Genomic DNA, 27,182 nt, shown 5'->3' on the forward strand with positions numbered 1-27,182 from the left:
TCCGGAGTGTGAGATTACTCAAGCATTTCCTTGTTCTTTTACAGAAGCAGCCAGGTTTGAGCCTCATTTAGGAGTCAACAAAGAGAATAGGTCAATGAGTAACTGATGTCGGCATAAAGCTATTCCTTTGTATTAAACAGTAATATCAATAAATCATGCCACTGTCTGACCCGTTTTTCAGAAAAGTTTGCGTGCAGCACTGTACAATAGTGTGTTGTTAATCGTGCGCCGGTTGTGTTTGCGGGGGTCCGGGCTGCGTACCTGCGTCCGCTGAAGCCGGCAGCACACTGGCACTGGCCGCTCACGTGGTCGCACATGCCGCCGTTGCGACAGGAGCAGTCCTTGCTGCAGTCGGAGCCGTACTTGCCAACTGGGCACGGCTGGGCACAAACAGAACCCTTTGGAAAAACAACCAGGACAAGCAAATGAAATGCAAAACTCACAAAACAAATGACTCCAAATAATAATTTCACTAAATGACTCAGCAACACTGTGACATATTTAAGTTTGAGCAATTAGGGACGACTACAATTTCTCTAATTATCGACAACAATTACGAAAATACAACAACAACAACAACAAGAAAACAGCGCTGACATTTTCTCTAAGTCTTTGGAAAGGCTTAGATTTTAAAGGTGTTTAATGCTTCAGTAAGACATTTCTCACTCCATTACATTGAGAACTGGAGCTTCAGGCAACTCAACAAGGACCGTAGCCTCCATTTAGGACCCAGAGGTCTTTATCCTCAGCATTCCCCTGAGACATGGTGATTTTAAACAGCTTGAGTCGGGTCCCAGAAGTTAACTTTGACCATATTTCCTATATTCTTGTAAGGTAATTCATAATAGACACAGAGCTGCTTTTATCTGGCCCACGTAGCGTCTGGGTGCCATCGCTGTCATGACTCTTATCATTCCACCAGGTGTTTTTTATTCACCCTAAAGTCGTTCTCATTACTTCTGATGCGCTGCACTGATGCATTCTGCCATATTTTCCTGCCTATTTTCTGTTTATTTGTTTCCCAGGTGCAGCCTTTCTGCCAGACGTTTGGCAATTACTCATCTCTCTTCTAACGTGGAGCTCCAAAAGAAAGAATTTAGGCTCAGACGATTTAACCTGTCCAACCTGTTGCTCTTATGTCAAAGGAACTACAGGTTAATATGAATATAAATCTAAATATTAACATGTTCATACACATTTTCCGTCTCTTTTACCTGGCACGTGCAATAAACAAGTCAGCTAATCAAATCAAATCTGCTAATTTAGCTGAATAGCTCATGGTGCCGGATATAAATATGATCAAACAATAGTTTACAAATCCAGACATACTGGATTAAATATTACAGCCATCATTTCTTTCTGGTGTCGTGACATTTTTGCAAGGTATTAAAGATGGAGGGTCAGACTCATAACTCAAGGAACGTAAACTGAACTTTAAGGGTCGCGTTTAGTTTTCTTTTTTTTTCTAGTATGGAATAAAATGTCCCAAGCACATAATTTATAACCAAACACAACATATTGATTCCTGGGTCGTAATCTTTGTTCTCGTCACGCCGTCCTCTGCTCTCATGATCTCGGCAAAGACACAAACATTTCTCCAGAACACCGATCACATTCAGCTCGTGTTTTTCTTGTGACCTACCGCCCATCCGGTGGGGCAGGAGCAGTCTCCTGTGATGTGGTGGCACGTTCCTCCGTTCTGACAGGGGCACCGCTGCTCACACTGAAGCCCGTGGCTACCGAAGGGGCACCGCTCTCCACAGCTGTCACCGCATAAGTGAGGGGATAAACGTCTCAGACACATAACAGCAGCGTTTTTACCTGCAGAGCTCGGCGGCAGCGAAGGAGACTCAAAACAAACGCAGCCGTCACAACAAGCAAGGCGTCAAATTATCTTCACACACGCCGACAAGAAAGAGGAATAAATGTGACGCCGGTACTCACAAAGCCCCTGTGTACCCCGGTGCACAGATGCACTCTCCTGTCTCGTGGTTGCAGGTGGCACCATTGAGACACTGGCAGGGCAGTTGGCAGGCCTTGCCATAGTAGCCGCGCTCACAGGGCTCCTCACAGCGCCATCCCTGGAAGCCCTCCGTGCAGACGCAGGCGCCTGTGATGGGGTTACACTTAGCCCCGTTCTGGCACTGGCACCGGTTACTGCAGTGGGGTCCCCAGTAGTCACTCTCACATCCTGCAAGCACAGACAGGAGTGATTCAGATAAAGAGCATTTTCCCCAGCAATCCACATTACATCTTCTAAAAGCACATCAAACACAAGAAAGCTAATTAATTACTTATCTGGAATTTCATCGCTCAAAAACATCTTTACAGTGCTTTTAAGGTCTTCATCCTTCATTTCATACAACACGTAAAAGCAACACCTGTACACTTTAATGGAGCATAAAACAGAACATTCCAGATTCCTTTTTAATGTATTAATCACAAATGAATCCACTCTGTTGTTGCTCAGTGTGACAGGGTGCTGGAGTGTATCCCAGCATGCACTGTGCACGGAGAAAAGGAATGTGTTGCACAGGCTGGTATAATACAGAATTAACAGTGTCAGAGGATCACACACACACACACACACAGACACAAACACATTCATATCCACTGTATAGACACATTAACACACATATAGGAGAACATGCAAACCCACACACAGCACGGGCCAGGTATCATAATCATAACAAGACTGTGATGTGATGGTGCGTTAGTGTACGTGTGTGTGTGTGTGTGTGTGTGTGTGTGTGTGTGTGTGTGTGTGTGTGTGTGTGTGTGTGTTTGCCATACATGAAAACAACAACGCCCCTATTGTGCAAAGATTCTGCAACACGGTAGAATAAAATTTACATTTGTCAACACTTCGTCTTGGAAAACCGAGACGGAAACTAATTTTGTGTTATCCTACGCAAATAACTAAATAAAGCTGCTAAGTGATAAACATACTGTGACTGTGACAGAAGCAAAGTTTAACAGAAGCAAAAACTCCATACGTCTTTTAATATCATGGCCCAGGTCGTGTTTGGTCAGGCCTGATGGTGGCGCTGTAATCACCACCTTTACAGCCATTTGTGCCTAAACTGTTTCCTGAGGCTGTTTCTTATATAGCCTCTTAAATTCTGGGTCAATTGTGAGAAAATGTTTCCTGTAGAATGTCTGGACCAAGCTGGACAACAAACATTTGATCTTTCTTTCAGCTTTGCTACAACTGGCTGCTAAAGCTGAGGGGGCGTGGCTCCTCCTTCAGAGTCTCCTGGAACCAAACATGGTGACTCTGCATCTGCACTCACTACTTACTACTGAGCCTCAATCGGCCTGATGGTGGCGCTTTGACAACAGCTACATTCTACACACAACTCTACACTCAAACGTTTGTCAATAACCTTGGCGGGGCCTTGGTGGAGGAATGCAATCTGATGACCGCCCCTGTAGTTTCTCTTAAACCTGCTCATACCTCCATAGCATTACATTACATTACATTACATTACGGTCATTTAGCAGACGCTTTTATCCAAAGCGACTTACAATAAGTGTGTTCAACAAAGGTAGATAAGCAAGGTATTTCTATGATTTCTATTAAAATATTAGCGAATTAATGCTCCTGATGGTGTCAGAGACGTGTGAAGGAAGACACCAGACTGTATGTGGTGTTGACATTCCGCAGCCATTACAGGAGAAAGGTACAAATAACACCCAGATATTAAACTGCAAACAGGGAGGCAAATGTGCCAGCTGTTCACACCTCTCTGCGACCAAGAAGTGAGGAGCAAAAAGCGGATGCAAAGATTAAGGAAGACGAGGAACGAACAATTTTGCATAAATAACAGCGTGTTGCTTGTACGCTTTTCAACACCTTCCTCAGCTGCAACTCCTGGGGCGGCACTGTCAGCAATCCACAAATGGACGGCAGTTAAAAGAAAAGAGATATTGAGGAAAGAAGAATCCGTTGAACTGCTGCGATAGTGCTGACAATTAGCTTTCATAAATTTCCTGTAAGCGATCCGCTGTATTGAACTGGCAGTAATGTTATGGAAAGCCTCATTCTGACAGCGTAATACCTGGATTAAACAATGTTCATCTCCGGTTGATGACTGAGCAGATACACGGGCCTCGGCGGTGTCGTCCGTCCGTGATCGTGAAGAGAAAATATCGGCAGTCGGGGAAAATGGCTAAAGTTATATAAGCTAACTATCTTACATGGGTAAATGTATATAGCTTAATGACGTTACTAAGTGGTACCTAAGGGGAAGATGTAAAACAAGGTATTCTCATAAGCCACGAGGGACGCCGCCTGTTTAGAAAGACTCAATAAGTCCCATAAACCGCAAGCGAGTAGCTAATCTTCAAGGTTAAATGAACAGCCCGCTTTTATGTGAAAGAACAATCGGTACAGGCCTGAGAAGAAGAGTAGGCTGTCTTCACTCCCAACACGGTAATTGTTCTTCAGAGGATCTAGTGGTGATTTAAGTGATTGGTGAGCCTCTGTGTCTCCTGATCAGCAGCAGCAATATTGCCTTACATAAAAGCCCAGCTTGAGATTCACGTTGGCACAGCAACCGGGACAGCAGAATATGCCCGTATCGATTCACACATCATCGCGCCACCGGCTGATAAATATAAAGACGCCGCTCTCTCCGTCCTTGTATGCTCGCTCTGCCAGAGCGGTGATCAGCCGGAGTAAGGACTTAATGAACCCTGTTTGAGGGTCGTCACTGAAACCTGTTTGTGCCAGGTGCACAGCAGGAACACGATCAGCGCTTCCCTGATTCAGACAAGCCGCACGCTGAAGGGGGTCCTGAAACGCTGTGCGGCTGCAGAATTGCCTCTCTGGTTGGACAAGCTAGAAGCCACATTACAGAGCTCACAGGGGGGGCGGGGGGTATTGATTTGATCTAATCTCCTCCTGGCCTCCAGTCTGGCATGAATGAGTTCCCTGAAGGTTTAGCCGCTGCCACGCAAACGACCCTTGCACATTAAATCTGGGCGGTCGAGGTAATGGATGAGTAGTTTAGCTGCAACTTGGTTTAACAGTCTATCAGCTCTCATCAATGCTCCCTCAGCACAACACGGCAACAAGCAGTGCCCGCATAGCCCCAGGCGTCGTCATGCCGACTCCAAACCTCAGCCAAATTAATACAGGGAGCATTTTGTGTTCTTACATGAAACTCAAAATCTGATGGAAGTGAAAAAAAAATACTCAGAGCAGTGCAGAAAATAAAACTAAAATCTATCCAGCACTTAATTTGCAGACAGTTTTGCTGCTTAGGAGCTCAACAAATGTTACCATTTGAAGTCTTAAACCTTCTTTGGCGAGCAGTTAAGAGTCCTCAGCACATTGAGCGCAAAGCCCATTATCTGGCTGTCTCTCTCTCGCACACAGCGCCTGTGTTACTTTACCCAGTAGTCTCTCACTTCCCAGCTCTGACAGCATTTAACTACGATTAAGGAGTCAGAGTTCACGGTGTGCTGTGGGTGAAAACAGTGAGAAACAGCAGAGGAAAGTGCTATGTGGCGTGAACACCTCAGCTTCTACAGTTCAGCTAAATTGTGCAAGGTGATGAGGACCTCAACACTCCCCCCCCCCCCCCCCCCCCCCCCCCCACCCGCAGGCTTACGTCTGAAAGTACAGACTCTGCAATCAAGCTCCCATTAACAGCTCTGCCCTGGGTCAGCGGGGCTAACCAGGGGACACTTACACCAGCCAGCTTCAGCTCTCACAGCTCATCATGCATAACAGTTGGAATGAGGATAACCTCACACACACAGGCAAAGGGCCAAGGTACTGGGCATAATCCCCCAGGCTGGAACAAAACAGATCACAGCGAGTGGGCACCGGGAGAGAGTTAACTTTAGAAAGTGACATCCAAAGAAAGGACAGAGGAGAGAGCCGGAGACATTACGGCCGCACCGAGCTTTGAAGTGGGCTCAAAAGTCTGCATGAAGACGTCCGAATGCAACAGGATTATAAGCGCAACGCTCTCAGGAGGTCTTCTGAACTTTGCTACAGCAAAATGTATTGTGGGTGTTGTGTAAGAAGAGGGGGTGTGTGGTGTTTGGGTGGCGGTGGCAGGGAGGGGGAAGGGCCTAAGCTTCTGAATGCAACATTAGAATCGAGTCAAACGCATAATGGCAAGTATTCAGAAAGCACAGCGGCTGCAGATTTCACCTAATGTTTCCTGAGTCATAAAGGCATCTTGTCCGCCTGCTTCAACCATGACAGAGGGGTGAGAATGCCGTGTCCTCATTTGCATGTCGGGGGAAGTGATTCATGGAAGTCACCGAAAAATAAGGACCCGTTTTCTTTTAGCAGCATAAAATCTGTGTGATGTTTTAAACTGTTTTTGCGTCACATGTGTTAGTTATCAATAAAAGTGACACATAAACCTACTTAGCTGATTAATCCCTTTATTTACGGCCAGTTTTGATCTGCTCTCTCTCTCTCTCTCTCTCTCTCTCTCTCTCTCTGCTGCACCTCATTCATAAAGCGTCTGCCTCTGCTTTCTGCCTCTTTATCACACACACACACACACACACACACACACACCACACACACACACATGCTATGTCCCTGAATGGGCGGAAATGACCAAAGGTGGTGCTTCTGAATTCCTCATCATCTCCACAACAAATAGCATCTAAGCACAACAACTCTGTACTTCATTCCTTTAACTGCATGAAGGACAAACACGCTCTGCTATCAGAATAATGTCCAGACTGCCATTAATACAGTTCACTGAACCGTCTCTTGCTGCTTTGATGATTCCTGCTTGGTTCAGAACCCAAAGTTACTCTCCTCACTGTCACATGACTATTATTAACAAACACACCTGGGGAATGTAACGTAATGTAACACATGTAAAGACATTAGCAGGCAAAACACTCCTGTTTCTTCAAAAGTCTTTGTTCCTCTCTTCCTCCAGCAGACCTGATAGCGACAGAGCAGCGGCGTCTTAATGATTCCAGAGTGTGAACCTCTGAATCTCATATCGGTCTGATTCACGTTCTCCACAACCAATTGCATTCTCCTGCTCTTCATATTCGTGGATTTCCAAATTGTAATCCATTCACAACATTAACACGGCCTGGCCATGCTTCAAAATGACATCAACAGGAAGTCTTGTCAACATTGAAATGATCATTTTAAAAGGAACAATCAAACAATTCTGTCTTCACTTTGGCTTAGGCAAGAAAATGTAATATTCCGTCCTTCAGTCATTATGTGCTATTTGTAAAAAGGAGTTATTCAATAAAAGCCAGACTCAACATTCAGCGATTCATCACAGCTCCCTGACTCAATGTCCCAGACTAATAGTGTGAAAAGCAGACAGGACTGGTATGAGACTGGAGTGCAAAAGTGATGATTGTTGTGTAAAGCAGCAGTACATTTGCATTGAGTGATAAATGTCTCCGGGCTTTGTTAAACTCGCTGCTGTAAAAGCTGCCAATAGGCTACAAGACAGCTCCCTCAGTCCCCACCAGGTTCTGCTGACACCTATTACACCGTTATTTATTAGGCCTCAGAAAACTCAGACGCCACAAGTCAACAGTTTGGATACGTTCCTGTAAGCTTGACGAATGGATGTCTAAATAAACGGAGGGAAAAATGGAAAAAAATGCCAATAGTCATGGGGGCAGTTCTGCTGAATTGGAATAATAGCGAGCTGCTGCTTCTGCTGGGGGGCGTGTCGTTTGTCCTGGCCTAATTCATCTTAGCTGAGTCCTCGTATGGTCGCATTCCCCCCGGGGGGGACGGTGCAGCACCGGAGCCAACACACTACAACACAGAAACTCTCCAAACAGGGTTTAACACCCAACACACCCCATCTTTCTTCCCCTCCTCCCCCTCCTGACACGACGGTGCAGCTGGAGAACAGCTAACAAGATGTGAGCATGTCTACTCACAGCCCACACAAACTAATGAGCGAATAAGTTAATTGTTTTAGGACTATGCATTACTGATTAAAAAGTCCAGCCCGGGTGTTTATCCAAAGAGGGATCTGATTATTTGTCCGAGTTCTATTCGGGTTATAAACCTGTGAATCAATAGGAGTCTCCCAGGGGCCAGCGGGCTTCTGTGCAGCGCAGCTCTAACAGGGTTAAGCGCCGCTGGTCGAGCGAGGCAGACAGGACCGGGCAATCAGGCGGCATATTCTAAACAAGCACTTAACTGATACTATTTAAAAGAACCGGCACTCTTTCTAATAAACCTGCCCGGGCCGAGCAGTAATGCAGCCCTGTGACTGATGCTTTTGCCTCAATGCAGTAAACCAGTCACTTGTTCAACAGAACCTGACATGGCTCATGAAAGTGTATGGATCAGCAAATTGTTACACAGCCCGCTGCTCCCCCCAATTAATAATTTACCCTTCACCCTGTCCGGGACGAAAACAAACCCTTTGCTCTCTCGCCACACTGCAACAAAAAGCAATTAGATCAGAGGTGGAAGTTATCTACAGTACACAACAACAGCCCAGTGATGAAGGAATAAATAAAGGCAGACATACAAACAGCACCCCGGTCATGGCTGACATCATGGCTGTTCAAAAAACAATGTCAACCCAATAAAACTAACTGTTGCCACACTTAATTTGCACTCATTGATTTCCTTTTTTCAATTATTAATTCTAATTAGAATGAAGTAGAATGTGCCATAGGGCAGCAGCAGTCGATGGGAAGGGGTGCGGCCCAGGAGCGGAGGCCGGCCACGTTCATATCAGGCTCACCCAGCTCCCCTCAGCGCCGCCACCACGTCTGAGGGTTTGACCGCCGCGCTCAAATACTCAAAGTGAAATGTAGTCAACAGAATTTCTAATAATATGAGAATTATATGGAATGAATTCTAATAAATAAGGGCTGAGCAGAGTCGGAGGGGTTTACTGGGAAAACAACACGGCAATTTACTAAACGACACTCAAAGGATGCATCCTCCCTGCTGCTGCTGCTGCTGCGTTGTTTGCTTAAAGGCGCATCGACAGAATAAATGAATAGGAAATAGAATAACACATTAATTACTCTGTTTAAATGTCAGATGCTAGTCTTGCCGCTAACAGAGATTCAACTAGCTGAGCGACTTCCGTGAGCCAGGAGGCTTTCAAATTAGGCTTAAGCTTTTAATTCTATTCTCATCCTCGCCATTACTTCAACCGCGCCTGCTTCTGTTTAAACAGTGTGTGGATTAAGCGCCGGTTTGGATTTATATTTGTTTCTGTGTCGCTTTTGTTTGCTTCTTCTGCGTTTCTGTGTTCAGGTTGAGTAGTTCAGCGTAGAAAAGAAACAGAGAAGAAGAAGAAGAACCGGCGTGTACAGGAGTTGTTTGCATGATTTGTTTTGCCCAAACGTTGTTTCTTACTCGTGTCACGGCCGCTGCTCAGTACTGCATTATGTTCATTGATTGGCTGCATGCCCTTTAGTGTGTCAGGGCTGCGAAAATCAGGCCCATCCACTTTTGATGAGACTCATCCCAAGATCAAAAAAGCGAAACGTTCGCAATCCGTCACCTCCTGGCCTCTTGCTTCTTCAGCCACACTCGTCTTTCACCTGCTTTTATTTTGAAAGCAAAGCGACTGCACCATTGTTTCAGCTCCTCCCTGACAGAGGAGCAGTCATATGTGAATGTAGCAATCTGCTACCTGGAGGGTGAGAGGTTGAAAAAGAGAGAGAGAATGGAATGGCAGGTGAACAACTCTGTGTTCAGAGCAAATACCTGACATCCATTCTGCACATGGCAGACGGCTGCACTGAGAACAACAGCTTATAAAAGAATAACAGAGCAGCAGCAAACAAAGTTACCAGCAGCACATCATGTCACAAGGAACAAGCGTCATAACAAACCACAATTGCGAGGCCGTGCCACAACTATATGATCTGGGCTGCACACACAGTAAAGCACAAAGCACAGTGCATGTCATCACACTGCAGCACAGCAAATTAACGACGCCACCGAGCTCACAGTCAAACATTGCAAGAAGGCGTGGGCCACAGAAATGATGAAATTATTTTATAACATGAATGAAAACGACCATGAAAATCAACTGGTTAATAAAAACCTTTTATCAACTGTAATAAAGCTAAAAATGAGACTTAGTGAAGAGAAAGTGAAGCTCAAAATGAAGTGAAATGAGACTGCACAGAGCTGCTGTACGTGCATGCAGGCGCAGAGATCTCAGGGGGAAATTTCTGCTAATTGCTAAAGCAATTGAGCGTGCATCATTAGTTTGAGCAATCTTATTATTAAACAGTGCATACAAGAGCAAATTAACAAGACCAAAACAATAAATAAGATAATAATTTGTGCATTAAGACGTTTAGTGCCCTTTAATTATTACTGAATTGTGCTCTTAGTGGCTTCTTTTCTGCTGACCCAGCACTTATTCATTTAAACTGCATCAACTGCAGGTATGAAGAGATCAACATTTCTCTTTATGAACTGTCTGTTATCCTAAAGTCCAAGACGATGATTTGATGACACTGTATTTTTATATAACATATATCTTAGGAAGTCACTCAAAACTATTCCAAATAAAGCTGGATTCAAATCCCAGCAGGTTATCCGTAAGAGATCATTTCCTGTGTTCACGAGCATTCAAACGTGGCCAGAGAGAAGAAACAAACGAGTGCTAGAAGAACTGTGAGAGAGTGAGAGAGAGCCAGAGTGTAACACAATCATATGAATAAGTGAAAAGAGTGAAACTGCAGCCTATAAACTCAATAAGTGAACGCTTATTATTGGAGTAAATCAAACTTAATTATTAATTTGTGTGGTAAAATATTTCTCCCCTGAAACTGGTTTGGCTCCATATATATACAGGAGTGGGATTTTTTAAGGCTTTAATTCAAACCCAGACATCCACAAAAAGCCCGACAGCCAGACTCCATTTACGATCCGTTCTGCTGCAGAGACGTTTGTGATTACAGCTCCTGGGAGCGTTTCATGCTACATAACAGAGGGATCCATGGGAAAAGCAGTAGGTGTTTTTCACATGGATCCTGCTGCTCCTACGCACTTCTACATGCACACACAGCCAGAGCTCGCAGTCAGGTTGTGTTTTTTTTGCACTTAACAATCAACTGTGCCCACTGTGTTCAGCCTCTAAAGACGCTGCACCGACTCTTTCTTCAGAAATGCAACTACGACTACAACTGAAGCACCTCATGTCCTATAACCTCTATAAAACACTGGGAACTAAATACAACTACAGTGGAATTACAGATCAAACTTCTGAGTATAAGAAAACCAATTAAGATGCTTGTAAGATATGATAATTAACTTGGGCAGAGCAGAATGAGGTCGGTTTTCTGGAATCCCAGTTAGGAAGAACATAGAACCTTGAGAGTGAAATATGATTTGGAAGAAAATTCCAGGCTGAATTTGACTTGATTCCAGCTAAAATAAGTAATTTGAGCAGGTTAATCTGCAGTAAAAAGCTGAAACATGTCACTGAAATATTTCCCATCTGTCACAATTTGACAATCTGGAATTTACAAAAGCTGTACTATCTCACAAAATAACTAAATTGGAATCAAAGGTTACTAAATCCTTTTTTAATAAAACCGAGACATGCATTATGAAAAGCAGCAACAGTTCTTCCGTTCTAGCACGTCTGTGTGTGTGTGTGTGTGTGTGTGTGCGTGTGTGTGTGTGTGTGTGTGTGCGGGAGATCATCTGTAGGCGAGCAGCGTCTGACAGTTTGTTTATTCAAACCACAGATTTCGGGTGTGTTTCATGTCACAGCGAATGGATCTGTCCCTCACTGTAAACACAAACACGATTTGCTTTAAAGATGTACGATCTGCGTATCCAGCAAATTAATCCCGCCATCACGCGAGCACACACACTCACATTCACAGGGATAATTGCTTTTTAATGATCTAATATTATGCAAACGATCATCATGAAGTCATAAATCTTGGGAGGATTTTCTACCTGCCCGACCAACACTTATGCCAATTTACTGAGGCTGTACCAAGAAATTTAACAGACTCGTACATTAACTGGCCTCCATCTCCCTGAATTTATCTGTGCATGTATACTTCATGCTGCTCTGCATTTCAATGCTCTAAATTGTCAGAAAGAGAGAAATGTTTAATTTCAACAGTGCGTAGAGTTAAAAAATATTGCTGGCTCATTGGTAAACTCCAAACAGGGCCAAAGCTGGGATAGCAGTGTGTTTAATAAGCCACTAAACTAAATTAGCACTGGATCCTGAGAAATGTCCCTTTGAAAGCTGCAGCCCACAGAAGTTTTGAACACCACAGCAGTGTGAGAAGCTCTATTAGGTACAAAGAGAGGAACACGGCATGGAGACAGCAGGAACAATATGAAAGGGCAGGAAAAGGAGAACACATCTCGCCTTTGATTAACATGGAAAAGGTGTAGATTTAGTGCCTTTTTCCTTTACGCCGTCGTCTCTCCAGGATAAGGCGGACGGGTCTACAACACAAAAATAAAAAATGGAAATCCTGGAGTTCATCACAAATGAACTGCTGCGTCTGAAAGCAGAGATGTTCCTCCTATCACTGAAACCTGCAAGGCCCAGGAATTATTCTTCACAATTCTCAAAGTCAAATTGAAGTGAAAAGTATACAAGAGGAACTTATGGAGTGTAATATGAGTGTGTGTGTGTGAGAGAGTGTGAAGGAGAGAGAGAGAGAGAGTGAGAGTTGTATTTCAAGCTGCAAAGTGTAATATACGGTAAATCCCGAGTGTGTGTCCATGTGATATTTAAGCCTCTTTTACACGTTGCATTAAAATATGATCTATATATCCGGATGCATCATCTGGACAATTACATCAGATGTTGGGACTTGCGTTTATACTTTGCATTAAAAAGTGTGGTCATGCTACATTTCCTCCCTGATGCATGGACACACTTCTTCCCTTTAGAAAGAACTCTTTTAGAAAGAACTCTTTTTGCAGGGAGCGGTTGGTGTGATGTTTTATAGACATATATAAACTTGGATTAGCATGTTTTTCCCCTCATCTGGATATGGAATCTGAATGACAGACGTAAGCACGGTCCTGATGTCATTAGTGGAAAAAGTTTTTGATAAATTTAGAAATCCATTTCATCATTTTTCACTTTCGATTAACCTGAAAGTTGTCTAACTCGAGGACAAACAGGAGATACAGAAAGCGGCGTCCGTGATTGTAGAGTCAGGACGACGGCGGGCGATATTGATCCACGGTTCTTAACCCTGTTTTTGTTCTGTGGTGGAGGGCGATTTTGTCATTCATACTACAGTGTGCCTACGCCGGGAACGGAAGTGAGTCTCAGAATCATAATACAGCCTAATGTTTAAAGCGAGCTGAGTGAATAACACGGTGTCAAGTTTCTTTGTAAATCTAATTTCTCAAGGGGGGTTCATCACTTTGAGCACGCAGGTGCCTGAACAAGTAAGTCAGCGTTTTCACTCTTTTATTCAGCTAAACTCGATTGAAAGGTTTTAATGAAGTGCGTGCTCCAGGACATGATGAACTCTCACAGGCCTGCTGTTCTGCTGTTCTTACCCGATTTAACACTGAACTGGTACACCGGGTACACGGCCGCCCTGCACCGGAAGATTATTAAATCTTGTTTCATTGCATTTGACCTTGTTTTTATGCATTGTTGCTAATTGCGTCTTTACTACAAGTTTTGGAACAATATCTGCACGGCCCAGATTGGATCCACGTGAACTCGCTCTTATGTCTTTTAATGATTACATTTCCTCTAATTCTGCCCTTGATCCTTATCATCCCCATGCCCTTTTGTCAATGCTTAGCTCCCAGACTAAATCTCTTTGCTCCACTTCATATGCACGAGCATCACGATAGCGTCTCCCTGCATTCTGTCCTTCTCCTTTTCCCTCTGTGGCAAAAGCAACAATTTAATTGAATTTCTGGCCTTTTAATGTCTACATTACTCTAATCACAGAAGAAGAGAGCACAGTTGTTTATCTCGACCTTGGTGGAATTAGCAGAGGGTATTTGTAGAGATGGGAATGCTTGAAAAAAAACAAACACAACTCTCCTGCAAGATCCTAACACAAGCCTTTATTGATCGGCTAGTCGAAGGTGCTTATAGACATTCCAGACACTGACATGCACACAATCATTAGTGTGCATGTGTGCTCGAGCGTGCATGTGCTCTCTGCTAACAAGATGCACTGTGAACTCAGACCAAAGAGACAAAACGCTTGACTTTCCCATAAAAGAATAGCAACAAATGAGTTGACCCGGCTTATTAGTCTTTGTCATTTTGTTTTCTGGCTGTATGATATTAAGATGCCGGGACTGGGATGATTCATCAGTCACAGACGGTGGAAAGATAGGGCTGCCATTAAAACAGGGTGCGGGGCATTCTTGCTATCTTGCACAAACAACATGCAATATAACCTTCTGAGAGGGTGGCATGACTGCAGGCGAGACGGAACGCAGCAGAATGCAAAATACAACCCCAAATACCCTGGGGCGCAGAGGCAAATTTGATTAAAAGTTTGTTTTTCTTCACTCTCAACAAACGGAGGAGCTCGTCGATGCGGCACTGACAGTTAATTGGACTTGGCAGGGCCACGAGTTCATTCGTCAGCATTGTGTGGGGCTTGCCTAGGAGGAGCAGGACAATCGATGTCCCTCAGGACAGCCTGTAATCACTGCAACAGTCCAATGAAGTCCAGGGTTAAACATCAGGAGATTGCAGGTGCACCAGAGGATCCGAGAAAGACTGCTAATATGCTCCCAATCCCAAAGCAAAGCAAGGACACTGCAACAGAGCCAAAGGGACGCGGTCGTCCGCGCACCGCAACAACAGCTACACCCCGAGCTATCATCAATGCAAAGCCATGACGGGTGATGCGGGTGTCTCCTCAAAGACTCAGAGACAAAACAGCAGACCGGGCTTGCTTAGCCATGACGTCTTCATTGACATTGACAACAGGAGCGCTTAGGGTTTTGCACAAAGCCTCCAGGTGATAAAGACATTACGGGGATAAAAAAGTCTCAATCAGAGCGGCGGAGTCATTTCTACCTGATCGTCAAAAGCAACGATCAATGAAATCAACAGAAATCTCTCCAAACAAACGTTACAAACACGGCAATGGACCTCGAAATCAAGTGTGATTTACAGACTGTGAAACGATCTGGAGCGGGCTTTGTTCAGCATTAGCATTCAGTAGATACTGCATCTCCAAACTGTTATCATAGCATTTCAGCTATTTTAGACACAATGACCTTCTGTTAAGGACAGAAGATAAGACTTTTTTAATGTCCTTATTAAATCAGGCCATCTATGCAGAGTCTGGGTGCTTCAGAAGCTCTCTCTCTCTCTCTCTCTCTCTCTCTCTCTCTCTCTCTCTCCCTCTCTCTCTCTCTCTCTCCACCCCCACCCCTCTCTTCCTCTCTCTCTCCCTCTCTATCTCTTCCTCTCTCTCTCTTACAGAGTAATGACAAACATCAGTGTCCTAATGACCAGCGGGGATGGATGAATGGATCTGCTGGCTTGTGTCTAGTGTATCATCCTCCTCACCGATACGGCCGCCACGTCCACCAGCGTTGTGTTCAGGTTGTACGCCTGAGCAAAAAACAAAACATGCCCAAGCACATGCACGCGTACAAAATACATACACACACACTCACACACACACACACACGCACACACACTAGGCACTTTCCCAAAGGTAATGGGGCAGTGAGCTCTTGGGGAACAATAAATCCTGCTTAATGGGATGGCGCAAAAGTCTTCAGAGCCAGTCAAAGTCAATCTGCATACTGTGCCAATGAAGCTTAAATGTATATGGAGGATGGAACAAAGACGTGGAGCCGCTGTGCATTCCAAAACTTTTAGTAAAGACAACATGGCCACTGGGAACTTTTAATCATATCTAATTTGTGATGAACGCAGCCTGTGTGTGTGTGTGTGTGTGTGTGTGTGTGTGTGTGTGTGTGTGTGTGTGTCACGGCAGTAAAGAAGGCTGTCAGGGACGTCCCCCCATTTATTTGATGGACTCACGAGCCGGCGTTTGAAGCTTCAGCACAGTGATTTACATTCACGGGGAAAGACTGAGAGGCACCTTCTTCTCCCTCGTCCCTCCATCATCCACGTGTTGGAATCCCTTTTGGTACGCGGCCCGTTTCTAAACTGTAGATTCATCGGTGCAATATGGAGTCAGAAAAGTTGTGATATCTCAATGAGCATAAACTCAAACGTGCTTGGGAGAGATAAATAACGCTGTCACATACTTGGCTGCGATGCTGCCCGAGAGCCGATGTATGGATAAAAACAAAAACAAAGCTCGGATGACGCAAGAGAGCCCTCAGCTTCTTCTACACACACGCATACACACAAACACAGACAATATGGATCAGCCCACTCTGTAACCCAGAGTCTTTGGCACTTTGATGTATGAAAATAAAGGAGGTTGTCAGGATGGAGTGTTACGAGCAGCAGGAATGACACGGTGACAGTATTTATAATTCCCCCCAAAATGAATCTACCCACATACTCGAATAACGAGGAATGAAATTGATTTCGACTCCTCTTCAAATGTTAATGCAGCGAACAAATGCTCTCCTCCGATACCGGAGCGCCGTCTTGAGAAGCCAACTTGTTGCTTTCGTACTCACACAGACCTCCAAACACACGCAGACACGCATATTGAATTCCCTGTGTGTTAGAGTGATGAAGAGGGAGGCTTTGAAAGAGAAGTATGAAGAGAGATGTGTCACGCCCCAGTGAATCTGTCTGGATTCCTCCGTCCCATTCCATCTAATTCACCCTCCCTTGTTCTTTGACAGCCATGCGTGTCCGTGTCCTGCTGCTGTGGCATCATTACACCATGTGGCTGAGATGCACTTCAGATAATAATCATAATAATAAATCCTGTATCTGTATGCCTGGGGGAGTCCTCACAAGGATACTTTAACCACATGAAATGTAACGGCGTGTTTTTGTTGTGGTTACTCCTTCATTCTCCATCTGTGGCTGTAATGAAGTTATTGGGAATATCTGCTCCCACTGCTGGACCCGGCCGGCTGCGATCACACTGCCCCACTCCCACTGCAATTGTTTGGTATCTTAAAACGAAGTTAGCGTCCGGTTAAAGTAATCGCTGATTTAAACTCTGAGAGTCGCCACCATGATAGATTTTCATGCTATTTTAGTTGACAGTTTCCATAATTTAGCCCAGAGTGCATGTCCACTGGCTGCTGCATTATCCTATAAACACTCCTTCATGGATCACATTCATCAATTACGGTAACCATGTGTGGAGCCTCTACAGCAGTGGCTGCCCTCTCATTTGAATAGATTAGGGAGGAATATGTTACCTCATGGAGCACGGCTGAACAGCCACATTAGATTTACCTATTAAGTGTGATAGATTTCTTCTTAGAACACAGAGGATGGGTTGTTGTTAACAAAACTAAACTACTCCTTGGACTTTTCAGACAGTTATCTTAATAGAATTGATTTTTAGAATCTACAATCACGTGGGTGAACATTTTCACCGCAATAAGGAAGAGGAGCCAAGGAAGGCAGAGGGAGGAAACACTATAACGACACATTTATGTACATTTTCTTTCCCCCGAGCTCTGGGATTTAACGTATCATTACCCAACTGAAGCACATGAAATCAATGATAGTGCTTCATCGCACCTAATATTTCAGAAGTCATGGCAGTCTTGACTAAATATACCTTATGCAGACAACATCTATCTTTATCATTCTTTTTATCTGAAAGCTGTTATTATTGTAGCATATACTGTCCCCCAGTGACAGACTCATCAGGCGTGATTAAAGGGGAAAGCAATGGAGGCAAAGGGAAAAGGTCACAGATGTATTACTTCTGAAAAGTATAATCTACTTTTACGAGAAACTCATAAATCGGAAAGAAAAATCCTATATAGCGTTTACTCAATAAACTCTTAATATATAAGATTTGATTTTCAATTTCATCTCATACGGCACTGTTTATTTTACAGAAGCATGGACTATATTTATTGCAAACTACACCCAATATCACTACGGTGGAGAAACACAATATGATACTTGAGCAGACTAGAATGACTAAAGCCACATGTACAATTATATGAAAAACAACTCCATCTACCTGAGTAACTGCTGCAAAAAGTGCTGCTGTCTTTGTTTTATTAAGCTTAATATTTCTTCAAACATTTTTATTTACCTGGCGAAAATCCTACCGAGAGCGCCGTCATTCCTCCTCAAGACAAGTCCTACAGACAAAACCAAACATACGCAGCGGCACACAGTAAACAAAACAGCACATTCCAATTGAAATGGGACGTTGGAACGCACAACAGCCTCAGAGAAAGACGATCAAAACCTCAAAATAAACACAACAAACTCACAAAAACCTCAAAATAAAAGGTTCAATGCTCTCAAATGACTGACGAAGAACGACTCTTGTCACTGTATTCGGTGGTCTACATCCACCAGAGTGTCCTTGAGATGTGACTAAGACACTCCGGGACTCCAGTGGGGTCATAGGGCAAATCTGGTCCCAGTGGGACTGTAGCCACAGGTGCAGGACAAGGATGCAGTGTCTTCTGGACTACAGCAGGTGGACGCCAGCGGGTGAAAAAGCTGCGTTATCTTTCTTTAGCCTCACTGCTGCTCCCCGCAATTTATCAAATCTCTCCCACCTTATCACCTCTGTTTTCTGGCCACAAACAGTCAAACTCTTTATTTGTGCCAGCTGACCCACATACAAAACCGCTTCCTGGTGGGTGCTGCTCCAGAAAAAACGATGTCCAAGCCTTTGACGAAGCTCCAGATCGCCGGCTGAGAGGCTGTCACTTCGGCTTTAGGCCGCTCAGCAGCCCACGGCTCAGCATCTCGTTCTGCTCCGAGCCTGGCTGACACACTTTTCTCTCTCTCTTTTTTTTTAATCACATTCACACATTCTTCATCATGTGACCGCCTCATTCTACCCTGTCTCAGCTAGAGTACCAGGGAATTGGCTTTTATGAGAGCACAAATGCCTGGACTCAACCACAACAGCAGTAAAATAAACAGCAGAATAAACCACGCCGCCGATTGTGCGGGAATGAATAGATGTTAATTTAAGCGTGTTTCAGTCCAGCGAGCCATAATGTGACGGCTGAATCCACTTACATGAAGACTACTAAAGTTCCCATCACCTACCTACACTGGGAGAAAGTAAAATTTACAGTGAAAGACAAAAAAATAAAACACGTTGCACCATTTGCACAAAGGAAAATGGGGGCACATTTAATTTAAAAATTGGCACACATTCCTCATTTCTACAGATGAAAGCTCATAAATGAAAAGCCTGGAATCATGCCTGGTATGGAAATCTAAAGTTATGAATAATGCCTCTGTCTCAATCATCAAGTCTGTTTTAATAAGGTGGATTAGCTCAGCACCTGCACGCCGGAATGCACACACGACTACACTCTCAACCAACCAAGAGTGGGACAAGTATCCCCGGGGGGGCCTGGACCTCCTTCCCGCACATAAAGTCTTGGACCCTCACCAGTCTGTAGGAGTGAGCAGCAGCAAACAGCTCAGCCTTGTCATTTACGCCCATGAATCCACCTTCAATGGGTCGGCACGGCCACAAGAGAAGCTGATTTACACACAGTTGGTAATCAGGGAATGGCTCTCTTGGTAATGAAAATTCATAGATTTATACAATAACGTTGCAGATATTATTGTAGCCCACATTATTCATTCCTAAATATGCAAAAGGAAATACGCACTGAACTTAAACGCCACTGATGTGCACAAATTAGGGGGTCGGAAAATTAATAAACATACAGAGAAAAGCACAGCATGTCTCCAGGACCAGCTGTGCAATGCAGATATATAAATTAAGCCGCTTGTGTTGTGATCAAGGTGGAGGCTGGATCATGAGTGTTTTCATCCCTCTCCAGATTTGGAAGCTGTGTGTACACTGAATTCTACAATTTCTCACGTTCCACCGCACACATAAATATCACAAGGAGTTAATAGATTCTTCCCCTGCCTGCCCTCAGTGACGATCCAGCATTTAGCTGATTGCAGCATTGATATGCCTACCTCCACTCGCCCATCCCTCCTGGAATCCAGCACCGAGAGCTAAAGTAACCCCAGTAAACAGAAAGGCCAGCACAACGGTTTGTTTCACTTTGGATCTGATCCATCATTCCCCTGAACAAGTCATAGGCACCAGTCTAATCATGATTAAGACCATAACAGAGAGCTTGGTAGACACAGGGGGACGCAACCATCCATCCATCCTCTATATTCATCAAGCAAATCACTTCCACTTCCAGCAAATGAAAATGAATTCATTGAGACTTACCTGTTCCATTGGCTGTGTTTGCTAAGAAGAGAGGATATAAAGCTGAGCAGCTTTGAGAGAGACTTGCAATACAGTTGTATGATTCACAGCAAAATTATTATGGGCTAACTGACTGTGAAAGCCATTTAAGGAATAAATGAGTTGAAGTGACTAATATGAGTGTAAGTGCAGAAGCAAAGGGGACTCACCACTGGAACAGTCCAGTCCACCCCAACCAGGCTCACACTGGCATGTATCAGGAGAGACACAGCGACCGTGGACACACTCCTCTGTACACAGAGCTGAGACACACAGAGGAGTTCCCTCATCAAGGCACTTTATAATCAAGCAGACGCACATGCACATGCACACACACAAACAAACAGTGTAAACCGTCGTTAAACCACCTCTAAACAGGATAATGAAAACCGCCAAGATAGCAGCCGAAGGAAAATGGCCCATAAAATTGAGCACTCAACATCTCTCGAATAGCATCAAGGGACTAAATCTTAACCGTGGCACTCATATTCTGCATCCATCTTGACTACTTGACACGAGGCTAAATGATTCTTCAGAGATTGAGTCCTTGGTCAACATCTCTGTTTATCACATTGCCTTACTTCCCTCAATCAGCTGTTATCAGCAGGCTGAGGCATGGAGGAACAAGCTGTAAATCCCCTCTAATTTGATCAGCCAGTGCTTTGTCATAGCGATGCTTTAATGTAGCAGGTCGAGGCACCGCAGTGTTTACTAAGTGTGCAGTTTTCTTGATCATTCATATTGAGCAACACAGTGGCCAATTGATTGGGGCGGCATTAGTATTCCTGTGAGCGTGTGCACAGGAGTTGGAAGTTTGATTCTGCTGGAAAATAAAGTGACCTACATGCAGTTTTTGCATGTGTGCTAGTTTTTTTGCCAATCCAAGAAGGAAAGTACAACAAAAACAGGCGCTAAAAAGCATTTAAAAAACAAAACTGTGGTAGTCAAGGTCATCTGGCCAGCAGGGTTAAGACGGGCCGGCTCTTATCTGAGGAAGGAAACAGTCAAGCCAATACGCGGGGGAGCAACGCAGCTTGATGGAAATCAGCAGTGCACTAACATGGCCTGTAGAGGGATGATATACACTCCAAAGGGAGCAGAACAGGCAGATCCATTCTCTTAACTGATCTTCTTTCTAACTGCTGTTTTTCTCCTTGGTTTATGCTTGGGTCAAAAGTGAAAAAGCACACAAGGACAGCACCTGTGAGGTTATTGTTTTTCCCTGAAGCAAGTGCTGATGTGATTGTGCGGCTACGTGTGGAACACTGTGGTACTCATCCTGCAGGCAAAAAGGTCAACGGGGGCTGCCAGCAGGCATGAACAGCGCTACTATAGATTATCACTCAATCAGGCTTCGATTAGAATCCGCCAGCAGGAGGAGAGAGGCAATGAGAGGGAGAGGAGAGAAGAGAAGAGAATCCCAAACACCCACCAGCCGGCGCTAATCGCAGAAATGCTCCCGTGGCAAAAATGGTAAACTGGAGATTCAAAGATAATTCCGGGCAGATTTCTGAGCATCAGTGCTCTGGCAGAATTGGCTGTCTAATTACAATAAGCCAGCAGAAAGGGAAAAAGGAGAAAGAGCCTCAACATTTGTGCTGACGTAGATGTGAGATCGACTACCAGTAATCAATGAGTCTACACTATGCAAAGTATTCAAAAAGACAAATTCAATGTCACCATGATGAGTTGATTTCGTTTAGTTTCAATCAGCAAATCCTGATCAGTGAGAACAGGGAAATGCAAATGTGTCACATCCTTTAGAAATATGGAAATGAAGTTTTGAATATGGAAGGCAGGATAAAGTGTACCCTTCTCCTGAGATCTGAACCGGTGTACTAAAGGGATGGAATAATAAAGTGGGATGTAGTTCTTTCATTTTAATTGAAATTCATGAATCACTCTGCTTAACTCATGTCTATGGAATCTGTTGGAAAATTGAGCCTTTCATCTAGATAAAAGGCTAATCTAAGTCATTATGCAGGGCTGTTATCAGAACGGAGAACAATGGAGTTAATTGGTGATTGTCATGCGGTGTTAATAAATTCAATATTCTTGGCCAGTCAAACTAAAATGTTGAAATGTCTGACGAAACTGATGAAATCTTTTTAGTCATAGCTTTTTTTCTGCTGGTGGTTTCGCAGTGAATGTCGTATCTGAAGCACTGGCAGGAAATGTAAAGGTGAGAAAAGGCAACATATGGACCTGATGGTTCAATCAATGCAACAGAGCAGCCTGCAGCACGTAAAACATCTCCTTCTAAAAGTTCCTCCATATGATTCCGTCTTGCAAGGACGTGGATTTATTTCCTTTGAAGCATTAAAAAAATGCAACAAAGCTAAAATGAAAAAGAAATCAAAAGCACAGTGGGCCTTTCTGGGGAAAAGTCTCATCATCTCGGTCATTAAAACTCCCACTGCCTCGTACTTTATCAAAAGCTGCTCCGCTAATTCTACAGTGAAGGTCTCTTCCATGGGATGAAGTTAGATTGCATCACTGGACACGGAAGACGGTGGGAATGATGCGGAGTGAAACTCTCTGCAGACACCAGGACTTCATCCTGCACAAGCTGTCGGCCTCTGAAGATATTACAGGCTGGTGTCATTAGTGGGTTCCTCTCACCCTCTCATAATCATGCTCATTAGCAAGGAAATGGGTTTCTCAAACCAACTCAGGTGTTACACACAGACTACTGACAGATTACCTAATGGGACGATGTAATGTCAGCGGGTGATTATCCTGGAATAAAACCCTTCAGGGCAACACGTTACTCCACCGTTATCACCCACTAATAAGTTATAATGCTAACTTACTTAGACCACTATACTTACACCTAAATAATTAATTTCTCACAGTACATCTATAATAATTTTAAATGAATTTAATAAGACTAACAAGCTTCCACTGAGAGTCCTGTTGTCCTTACTCTGGGCTAGCCTAGCTACTACTGCTGCTACGTAAACAATGGCAGCAGAGGCCCACAGACGAGAAAGCTAACTACAGTCCAGTTAGAATTCAATTGACATTACAGCTAAATTACCACATAGTAAATGGGAGTTGATGTTAACGTCTCGTCACTTTTGAGTTTGAACTGACTTGTCTTTTGTCGAGTGACGACAAGAAGGCAACGCTAGTTTGTAGCTAGCTAGGAAAGCAGGGAAGCTGATACAAACAACATACCGACTCATAATATAACCTAATGCTCAGTCTGTACTCCTTTTGTGTGTTTGTGTAACAATATAGGTGACGGTTTTGTTCATTCAAGGCTTTCATATCCCTTGATTGATTTATCGATCTATCGACACACAACAGGGGCGTTTTCCACTCAGTACAACGTCCTTAAATAGATGATCCGAGGTTGATTGGGTTGATTGACACAATAATGCCCTATTTTGTCACTGCATGCAAAACATCTCTGCGAGTGCAAATCTCTTAATCCTGCTGGTGAGAGTGCTGGGATTAGAAGAAAGCACTTTGCAAAGGCAGCAGAAACAAAACTGCCCTCTCTGCCGCCATCAGCTCAGCCCCCAACCCAGCGCTCCCTCACCTGGAGGAGCCATAAAAGCCCTCTCATCCCTCTCAGCAGCACACATATCAAATCATCACAAAAAATATTCAACCCTGCTGTGCGGCGGGGAAGACAAACATGAATGAATCTGTGTATCATCTCCACTCCCGGGCCAAAACACCAAAAATGACAGTTAATGAACAGATCCTTTCACTGTCCATCAAACGGTTAATTGAATACATTATTGAGCAATCAGCCAATCCCACCTCGAGACCTCTGGATAATCACACTGGCTCCTAGTCTACACACTGGCAGGCTTCCCAGTGATCTGCTGCCCTCGGGCTAGTAAAGCCGAGACAAGGACAAGCTGGACAGCGGTCAAAGATCATCCACACAAGGCTGGAATCACTGCATCAGCGCCTGGCGTTAGGGGAGATCTAGGAAAATATTTAAGTGAGATTCTAATCCCGTTTAAAGAGAATAAAACATGAGGCGGAGTGAGAACGCATCAGAAGCCATACGTTCTGTCTTTATTTGGCCAACATGTGAAAATATTCAGTTTGATGTGCGGGGATAAAAAAAGAAATCAATGTCCGCTAATGAAGCTATAAAATGACACCGTGAGAAAGTAATCAACGCTTCGCTGTAGCCGCCTTACTCATGACTTCTGCTCTTTTTATCATATTGAATTCCGGTGTGATTTTTATGGCAGCTGGTATTTGTACATCCCCTGTAAGCAAGACTCTGTTGGCTCGTTAATTTTTCTTATTGCAATGCGACTTCTCTTTCGTTATAGCAAGAAATAGGCTATGGAATAAAATAGTGTACCAAAGCCTTTATGTTGAATTCTGCTCCCTCCTCTGAAATAAATTCAGAAAGATGACGGCCCGCAGAAGGGGTGGGGTGTTATTATAGTCTGGAGGTGTGAGAGATGCAGGGGGCGCCCAGGGTTTGTAACATTATCTGCAAGCCACCCACAGTAAAGATCAATCACAACATTGACTCCTTTTTTTTCCCCTGCAAATGTCGAGCTGTTAAAACATGAATTGTGGTTGTGGGGGGGACAAATGAGTTTAAAAAAAGGACACTCACGAACACACAAGTCTCCACTTTCAAAGTAACCAGGGCAACACTGCGAGCGGCGCCTATACATGGTCCTCACTCCCCGGCGGTAAGCTGTCTTATAGCTGATCCTGAAAAACACACACAGAGACATTTACGTGATTCAAAGTGTGACCCTCCCTGAAGGACAGACGAGTGTATAGGAGCTACAAGAAAACAAGACTTGCCACGATCCTTCAATGTAATTGACAAGTTTAGAAAGTTGCAGGACAGCAAAGACATGAGAATTAAAAGCCACTATAGTTTAGTGTTGCACACCAGAGGTCAGTGTATGAGAGACGACACTCTGGGTACGTTAAAGGTTCCAACACAAACCCGATGAAGCCTCATGGAGTCATTCAATCATTTACAGTGAGGTCATTATAGTCAGATAGTCAGATGTATTGTTTACATTAACTATAGCCACCTTAAAGGCTTTAGCAAACCATGTCAGGGTGTCAGAACCCGTTACAGTTGCTCACACAGATCAGTTTGACCACTCTGTGTTGTTGTGCACCTTCTCAATACTCCACAGGTTAAGTAACGTAATGTCGGGTTTTTGCTGCTACTGCTAATAATGTGGGAGGAGGAGGAGGCTGAGAAAAGGCTATAATGTCTGAGAACATTTCTATATTTGTAGCTCTTTTCATTACTTGTTCTTTGCTTTGCTGTGCTTTGATTTCTATTTCAATTTTATATTATGTGACCTGTTTTTGTGTTGTTGTCATCCAGGCCAATCTTCAAGCTCCATGCAACGTGACAACACATTGTCCACCATTGGAACATTAACTTAAGTCACGTGTGGTGGAGGATTATTGGCCAAAACCTTCAGACTTGTGATCCGGTCACAAACAAAGAAATGGAGCCAAACTTACCGATGTCGTGTGCATTTAAACCAGTTGAGGATGTCGGTGCATCTGGTGTAGTAGATCTGGTCAAACGGGTGAGCGTAGGATTCCTGCACCGTCACAGCATAGCTAAAAGACAGAAGCTTAGTTGTGTTTACAGAGTTTCACGCAATGGAATAGAAAAACAAATAAAATAAGAGTTTGTGTTCTGTGGAAAAACTAAAACGGAGCACAAATCCTGTAAATGGATTCAAGTCTCAGGTAAGTTTTACAATGACTCTGGTACATAAAGTTAGCAATTAAACAGGCCTTTGTGGTCATTTATGTTATATACAGATACAGCTTGAGGTACACGGCCTGCTTGGGGAGTTCATTTCCACGATAACAAGGTGGAATCTGGATGCTTACTCCTCTCAACTTGGCTCAGGCAGTAGTCCAGATAATACATCTTTAGGGCTTTCCTCCCTCTCCTCTGCACAGGAGGACGCTGATTATTCCTGCTTATTTCTCATAAATGACACTGCCCGAGCACAACTAATAATTATTCAGGCTCTATGGCTGTCGTGATTGATTGGGATGAGAGTACGCTGATCAATTTGCCTGCGTATTTCATTTGATGCCGCAGCTCCTCCCATCTCTCAGATCCTTGGCAGCCTGAGCCGTGTACGATCGATACTGTGGTGTGGACTTAGCGAATGGACCTGGAGCTTTGGGTTTGCACGCTTGTAGCTGACAAACGCTGAATGAAAAAAAGGTCCAGAGTGGAGGAAACAAGCTCACCTCTCCCAGTGGCTGCAGACGTTCGGATCGTCCGGGTTGAGTGTCCAAACGCTGGCGGCGAAGCCCAGAACGAGCGCCAGGGCCAGCAGGGTCAGAGAGGGGCCCATCCTTCAGTCTGAGGAGGGGGGAGGGGGAAGATTGAGAGGTGTCAGCAGTGCACCTATGGTAAATGATAAATCACAGATCTTGTGTCCTTTAGACGCCATGTGTGAGGTCTTTGTTAAGAGGTGACGGATGTGAAAACCTCCCAGATGCTTATTTGTTTGGAGAAGCAGGTTACTTCATTATATGTAAAGGCAGAGGAAGCGGCCGTCTGATGAGCGGACGTGACAGTGATGGATTCTCTCCTGCAACCGGGTGCACCTAAGCAAATCGCTATGGAATATGAGGGATGTATGGATGACACACGTGTGACACCTGAGGTAACTGGGAGGTTAATGCTTCAATGCCATTAGTGATATCACAGTCGCATCTTACAACGTGCCTGAACACAGAGCTCTCACACACACACACACACACTCAAACACTCACACCTGCGGCATAAACACAAAGAAAACAGCATCCTGCACCATCTATATGTGGACTAACAGGTGTGTGTGTGATTTGCGTTTGTGTTTTATACC

The 27,182-nt window shown here is 44.1% G+C and overlaps 1 protein-coding gene across 1 annotated transcript in view; it reads right to left on the bottom strand.

Moving 5' to 3' along the window:
* megf11 (multiple EGF-like-domains 11) overlaps positions 1-24,998 on the bottom strand; it is a 42,187-nt gene extending 17,189 nt beyond the window's left edge. Inside the window, exons 1-5 of the mRNA XM_076137844.1 lie at positions 24,923-24,998; positions 20,493-20,585; positions 1,945-2,191; positions 1,643-1,763; positions 262-398 (exon numbers count right to left, since the gene is read on the bottom strand). Of these exons, the coding sequence (XP_075993959.1) occupies positions 262-398; positions 1,643-1,763; positions 1,945-2,191; positions 20,493-20,585; positions 24,923-24,983 (659 nt within the window). The 5' untranslated portion in view covers positions 24,984-24,998. The remainder of the gene's footprint in view (positions 1-261; positions 399-1,642; positions 1,764-1,944; positions 2,192-20,492; positions 20,586-24,922) is intronic.
* Positions 24,999-27,182: the final 2,184 nt, after the last annotated feature.

This window comes from Genypterus blacodes, unplaced genomic scaffold (assembly GCF_046128005.1).
Source record: "Genypterus blacodes isolate CSIRO-AG114 ecotype Tasmania unplaced genomic scaffold, CSIRO-AGI_Gbla_v1 ptg000015l_1, whole genome shotgun sequence".
NCBI classification, from domain to species: domain Eukaryota; kingdom Metazoa; phylum Chordata; class Actinopteri; order Ophidiiformes; family Ophidiidae; genus Genypterus; species Genypterus blacodes.